The 6,882-nt window shown below is 55.1% G+C and overlaps 1 protein-coding gene across 1 annotated transcript in view; it reads right to left on the bottom strand.

The window, feature by feature from the left end:
• PLEKHN1 (pleckstrin homology domain containing, family N member 1) overlaps nt 1-6,882 on the bottom strand; it is a 26,345-nt gene that overhangs the window by 15,133 nt on the left and 4,330 nt on the right. Inside the window, exons 3-5 of the mRNA XM_009889656.1 lie at nt 3,126-3,288; nt 2,683-2,792; nt 1,127-1,214 (exon numbers count right to left, since the gene is read on the bottom strand). Of these exons, the coding sequence (XP_009887958.1) occupies nt 1,127-1,214; nt 2,683-2,792; nt 3,126-3,288 (361 nt within the window). The remainder of the gene's footprint in view (nt 1-1,126; nt 1,215-2,682; nt 2,793-3,125; nt 3,289-6,882) is intronic.

Genomic DNA, 6,882 nt, shown 5'->3' with positions numbered 1-6,882 from the left:
CCCTAAGCGGGACACAACCCCAACAAAGCCTGAGGCAATTTTCCACCCAGCCACACTCCTGCGTGTTTTAATACAAGCAGAACAAGTCCACCCACCCCACTGCAGACGCCCCTGACAGGTTACGCCTGGGAGAACTTTTCCTTCATTTTACAGACTCCCAGAAAGGGCTGGAGAGCCCCGAGTCTTAAGAGTCCTTAAAATGAATGGGTTGTTTGTACCAGCTCCTTTTCACAATTTACACCATTTTTTTTTTTTTTGTTTGAGTGGCCATTGTATAACTTTCTCTCCAACAGAAGACACCGGAGAACACAGACAGCGGGCCTAGGGCACAAACGAACTTTCTTGGCTCTGAATCATTACTGGGTTATTTACCTACTTCTGTGTACTCCATGCTTTAACTGCTACTCTTGGGGGCTTGCGACGGCTGTAATTCAGCAGTGACTAAGCCCAAAAATCCCTCCAGCCGAGCTGCAGACAGGCTGTTATCCCAGGAAAACTTTTCTAAAGCAAGATCACTCGGGGGAAAGTTAAAAAAACTTGGGGAGGCAGGAGTGCTGGCAAGGGAAGAGCCGGCGAAGTGACACTGGGTCCCGATGGCACCAGCCTGGCGTTACTGGTAGCGGCAACTCGCCTCTCGGCGCTGGTGGCCATCCTGTGTGCTTGCCCGGTGCCATCCCTCAGCACGCACCGCGCTGGACGCGGCCCTGCTCGGAGTCGCTCCCTGGCCTCGGGGGTTTATACAGGGATGAGAGGTGGGAGGAGGCGTTTTATTCCATTCCTTCATTCAAATGTGGTACACAAAGAGCAAATGACTGGAAAGAGGTGGGAAGTGTCACCGTGTGTCCCCAGCACTAACCCGCTGGAGCACAGGACCATCCTTCCTCCGTGCTCCCTATCCAGTCCCTTCCCTGCCTGAAGCCCCGGGCATCGCTGCCCCGGTGTTTAGGAGCGGGGAAGCCTCGGAGGGAAAGATGCAAATGCCGAGAGGAAAAGCTTCAGCTCTCTCCAACCTCTTTCCACAATGCGGTTCTTCTCTGGGACTAGGTCAGCGCGGGGCAAAGAGCAGAGACAGTTGTGATTCATACACCCTCTGCTCTCTGTTCAAAGCGAACAAAGAGGCACCAACCTGTAACGCGGAAAGCGTGATCCTCCTGCCCGGTGCCCTTCCCATTCTCAATTTCACACACGTTCAGCTCTTTCAAAGGCAGCAGTTCCTGCATAAGAAGAACACACCATTATTTCGGGGGGCAGCCCGCAGGCAGGCTCTACAATTAACGCCCCTTCGCCGTAGGAGACTGGAAGTCCAGACTGGGCACCAGCAGGTTGCTGGGGCTCACAGGGTTAGATTGCAAAACGTTGCCCTGAGGGGAAACATTTGGGATTTCGACCCAGCGCGCTGCCCAGAGGAATCAGGTTCGGCGGCTGCCGGGGCTCCGCGGGGCCAGTCCTGCAGGAATCAGCTGCCATGGTGGCAAGAACACTTTCTCTATATTCCAAGTCTTTCAGTTTTAAGAGAAACCTCGAAAAAAAACCAAACCCACCCACATCTCTGGTTTAACACAAGAAAGTCAGAAGATGGGAATGACCATAAAGCAAAATTGAGCTGTCTGTTTTCTACACTCCTGTTCGCCAGAGCCCCACTATAACAAAGCGCAGGAATAGACGACGAGTTTGTGCTCCACGTCTTGGGCTCTCTAAACGAGGGCTGTAAAAGATGCTAATTGCTGGAATGTCTAGGGGGCAGTACCGGCACATTAATTCGTTTTTAATTCCTCTAGAATTAATAACCTAAGTCACTGTTTGTAAAGTAGACGGGAGATTTTGTAACATTGTCGGTATTCTGACATGTGTCTTTCCAGCTGAAGGCTGGCTTGCCGGGTGACTCCAGACTGTATTGGCATACTGCGTTAACCTCAACTCACCGAGAAGAAAACAAATCATTTCTAAAAGGAACAAATTTTACGGACATCTACAAAACAGCCATGCTCAGTTTTAGTTACTCACTCGTGTAGAGGGAGAGGACGCTCAGGGTGTCCTGTTTGTTCGGCTGTGATTTTTTGGCTGCATGCGCAGAACAGCCTATTGTTTGTAATTCACCAACACCATCAGGTTAAAAGAGTGATGAACAGTTTGCCAGGATAACTCCCCGAGGCTGCCCTGAGGTTTTTTCTTTCCACCCTCTCCCACATACCGTTTTCTCTGCCCTGCAGGTGAAGAACCCCCCCTTGGTTCAGAAGCCAGGGCCGAGTCCACCGAGGCCAGCGGGATTTGAAGCAAGAGGAGCCCTGACCCTTGCCAAGGCACAGCTCTCCGTGCTTGGTGCTCCACACAAAGATAAGTCCAGGTAGCCCGAACGCCTCCCATCCCTGCTCCTGCCTGCCAGCCCGGCACAAACCCCCACCCCACCTCTACGGGGTCCTTTATCTCTGCCCACAGACACGGCCGAGGGCTCAGGTGGCACCGAGGCTGTCTGGGTACGGTCTGTAGGAAAGACATTTTCTCTTTCCCCAGCAGCTTGGCGTCCACAGGAAAGGACTTGCTGAGATCACCTAAAGGGGCCCAGTGGCAGCCCCAGGAGCAGAGCTCCCTCCCCTGTCCTGTCCCATCTGCCCAGTTCCCCCAGCTTGGCCATACTGCCCAACTCCCTGGTGCTTGCCCCAGCACGGCCGGGAGATGCCCTACCTGGTAGGTGAGTCCGTTGGAGCCCATAGACTGGAAGTACAGGTAGGACTGGAACAGCTCCAAGAAGCAGTCATTCACCTCCTGCAGAAAAGACACATTTTGGGGTTTATCTCAGGGCACGTTCCTCCTCCCAGCTTCCCTCTGCATCTCAGACTGATCTGTGCACAGAAAAGCCAGCGGTCGCTTATCCAAAGGCCACCACCGCATCTCTGCTGGTGGATCTGCTGCCAGCGTGGCAGCTGAGCGTGGAAGCATGGCCCAGGTCCCCGCTGGGATGGGAGCTGGTGGGCACCAGCCGGTACCCAAGCACCACATGGCAGCAGAAGTCCCTGGGCCATGCAGTAGCCCCAGGATGTCTCCGTGAGTCACATTTCCCAGCATCACACGTTCCTTCCCAGTCCTGCAGGGTCACTGCGTGCCTGGGAAGAGAAACGCCCACAAACAGGCACCGCAGCTTACCTGGCAGTGCTGGAACTTAAACTTGACCTTGGAGTAATAGATCATTCTGCCCAGATTCCTGACAACCGTTTTCCTTCGTCCCTTCTTGAACAGGCTGGGGAACCTCTGGTCCACGTTTTCTTTCTGGTTTTCCTGGTTTTGAATATTCTGTACCAAGGATTCAGGAAGAACAAATCAGAGCCAGTGGGAGGTGGGGTCCTGATGTCTGGAAGAGATGTTCCCAGAACATCTTCCCAAAAGGGCTTCCTCCGAAAGGGACCCTGGGCAGGCGCCCCGGCCGGGGTGTTTGTTGTTGGGTCTCCATGCCAGCACGGAGCTGGGGTCCGGTTACTGCTGGGAGGCTGTCCTCCCTGGGCAGGGGGAGGTACTGACCTAAAGGGAGGTTTTCTGGGTTGGGAAAGAGGGGTTGCAGAAGCACATCCTACATTTAGGGTCTCCCAACTCCACAGAAGACCTCCCGCCATCCTAATCAAATTCACTGGAGCAAGGACAAATCAAGGCTCAGCAAACACAGCTTGCCGTCCGCTGGGGTTGGTGGAAAGGTTTTCTTTGCTCTGGTTCCACCTGGATTCCTCAGCTCTCCCATCTGCTCGGATCCCTCGGTTTCTCTAGGTGCAGTCTGGTGTTTCAAGTGCCCGGACACTTTTGAGGAAGAGTCCCACAGCCGTGAAAGCAGCTGCAAAGCACTGAGTCGTGAAGCAGCTCGTGGTCAGGGCAAAAACCTAAGGGAAGCCAGCAACACCGCAGGAGTGCACGGGCTGACGTGAGAGGGAGATCGCACCCAGGGCTGAGGACTTCCCTTTTTCCCTGCGTTCTGGTTCTACGGAAAATCTTCCTTCTGTGCCGTGGCACAAACCCACACCCCTACGGCGCTCCGCTGCTCACAGCCCGGGGCTGCTGTTGGCCTGTCTGAACGCTGCATAAATCCCAGGGGTGAAAAGCTCTCCCTGCAGTTTCTCTGAGAAAAAACACCCTTATTTCTGGGGTTTGGTTGGTTTCCTTGGGGAGGAGGGAAGGGCTGTATCCCCGCGAGGCCACGCACACCACCGATTTCCCCCCAGGTCTACACCCCAATTGCATATCTGAGTCTTAAATAGCAGCTCTGTTAGACACGTCACAGGCTCTGGGACATTCATTCCCAAGCAGAAGAGGAAAGGGTGGTGGGAGACGCAAGGTTTGGCGTGAAGCCACCTTGGTGGGACTCCAGTCCGAGCACCGGTGGCTGCGTTTCCCAGGGACACTTCCAGCGAGGGCATGGCCGCGCTGGCGCTGGGAGGCAGGGTGTCATGGTGGCTCGTACGCTTCTGTCCAAACAGCATTTCCAGGAATGAGCAGGGGAGGAGCCGGCAGTGTCTCCCAGCTGACCAACCTGTCTGGCCCTCGTGTGCCCGCTCCCCGCGCGCCGTGCCAAGGAGACAGCTGCGTAAGCCCCATGATAAATGAAGAGCCAGCAGAGCTAACCAGATCTGTCTTGCTGGGGCCTCCGTGACTCACCGCTCCGGCATGAGATTAACCCCTCTCCTAACCATGCCGGGGACATAGACAGCGCTCAGGCCAGAGGGGAGCTGGTGAACCGGTTCAAGAAAGACAAGGAGCTGCTGGAGAGAGTCCAGCGGAGGCTACAAAGATGCTCAGGGGACTGGGGCATGTCTCTGGTGAGGAAAGGCTGAGAGCCCCGGGGCTGTTCAGCTGGAGAAGAGAAGGCTGAGAGGGGATCTCATCAATGCTGATCCCGATCTGCAGGGCGGGTGTCCAGAGGATGGGGCCAGACTCTTTCCAGTGGTGCCCAGCGACAGCACAAGGGGCAACGGGCACAAACTGGAACACGGGAAATTCCCTCTCAACATGGGGAAAAACTTCTTTGCTGTGAGGGTGGCAGAGCCCTGGCACAGGCTGCCCGGAGGGGCTGTGGAGTCTCCTCTGGAGACATTCCAAACCCGCCTGGATGCGTTCCTGTCCATCCCGCTCTGGGTGACCCTGCTCTGGTGGGGGTTGGACTGGATGGTCCCTTCCAACCCTGACCATTCTGTGATTCTGTGAACCAGTAACAGGAACCTAATGCTGTTGGGACCCTTTTACCTGCAAAGCTCGGGGTTCCTTCCAGTGCCTCACTGAATTTAGGCAACTCTTTTTAGGACACAAATTAACCGCATCTCTGCTCAGAATCTCCCTCCAGCTTTTCCAGCTGCCATGAACACGTACCCAGGTCCTCCCCTGGAGGTGGGAACCTGCTGGCTGCCAATTAATGGTCTCACTGAGAGGCAATTAAGCATAGGAAAAGATTACGTTTGTGCTACAAGCCGCTGTTAGAACAAAGAGCAACTGATCACCTGACAGCTGTGGCAGCAATAACAAAACGCTGCTCGGATAAGGGAGCGGGGAGAGGATAAAGTAATGAAATTACGGACACAGCGATAAACAGCAGTGCCGGCTACCAGCTGCCTGGGCGATGCTGCTGCCTGGAACGTAGCAGCCAAATTCCCCAGTAATAAATAAGGCCCCAAGAAGCAAAAGCAACCTGGGAGGTGGGAATCCTGCAGTACTTTTGGCAAAGAGCTCAGCCGACCCGTCGGCGTCCACTGGGATGCTCCCGGGGATGGGAGGGAAAGGGAGAGCTTCCACCGCCACTCTTTCAGTGGCAAGAAACGCATTAAATGGAACACCTCTCTCTCCCAAACAAGCATCTACCGACCCCAGCTTGCAAGGGTTTGCAGCAAGACTGAGCAGACAGCTGGATTTAGCGGCTAAGCACAGGGGCATCTCCAAGACCGTGGACAAAAGGGGATGGCAGCACTGAAATCTCCCGCCGCCCTTTCGGCTGCGGTCTCCCGCGCAGCACGCCCCATCCGCCCGCGCCACACCAGTCTTTCAAGCCCCAGATGTCTTCCTTATCACTCAGGATCAGGTATTGTGGTTTCGCAGGAAGAAGTGGGGCTGTTCAGGTTGGTTTGTTGGTTGGTTGGTTGTTGTTGGGGTTTTTTTTTTTTGTATCAGGCAGGTTTCTCCTGTCTTTTTCTAGCGATTTTATGTCCTTCACCGGGGTGCCACTGTTAAAACCCCAAATGAAGACAACATTTGCGTATGTGCAAGGAGAAATGCCCTCAGAGCTTTGCAGAGGTTCCTGCCCACATCTCAGGAGAGCAGCAGGAAGGAGCTGGACATCATTAAATCCCACAGCCAGCACAAGTCCCCGGTAAAAACAAGCACAGGCTGTTTGTGCTGACACCCACCTCCTACCTGCTGCTTTGCATTCTGACACTGGCCCAGACAGTCACAACCACAATCCCCATTTTTCCTGCGGCGGAGCTGAAGCTCGGGGAAGAGCTGCGACTCAGCCCATCCGTGGGGGCCAGGGACAGATGCCGGTTCCCGGGCAGCGCGCAGGCAACGGCACAGCGGAGCGGGCTGGCAGCTGGCGTGGGCAGACAAAGAGGCCACAGCTGCCACCTCCAGTTCTGTGGTCGTCTCTGCGAGGTCACTTAGGCTGGGTGGCAGGGAGGTGGCATCAGACACCATCCCGCCCCGGCTACAGAGAGAGACGGGGGGACCGGGCAGGAGCCGTCGGTTTTGTCCGTCTGCCATTTCTACGGTTTCTTTGTCCCTCACTTGGAGAAGCAAGCCGAGGAGCGCTGGCTCAGGCTTTCTCACCCACAGAATAAAACCCCTTTGTAAGGCTGACGGTGGTTCCCATCTGTCTAGGTACAACCGCAATTTCCCGGGATGCGGAGGACTTGCCTAAAC

Source organism: Charadrius vociferus, unplaced genomic scaffold (assembly GCF_000708025.1).
Source record: "Charadrius vociferus isolate BGI_N301 unplaced genomic scaffold, ASM70802v2 scaffold477, whole genome shotgun sequence".
Taxonomy (NCBI): domain Eukaryota; kingdom Metazoa; phylum Chordata; class Aves; order Charadriiformes; family Charadriidae; genus Charadrius; species Charadrius vociferus.
The sequence above is the reverse complement of the archived record's forward strand: the minus strand, read 5'-3'. Positions and strand labels throughout refer to the sequence as shown.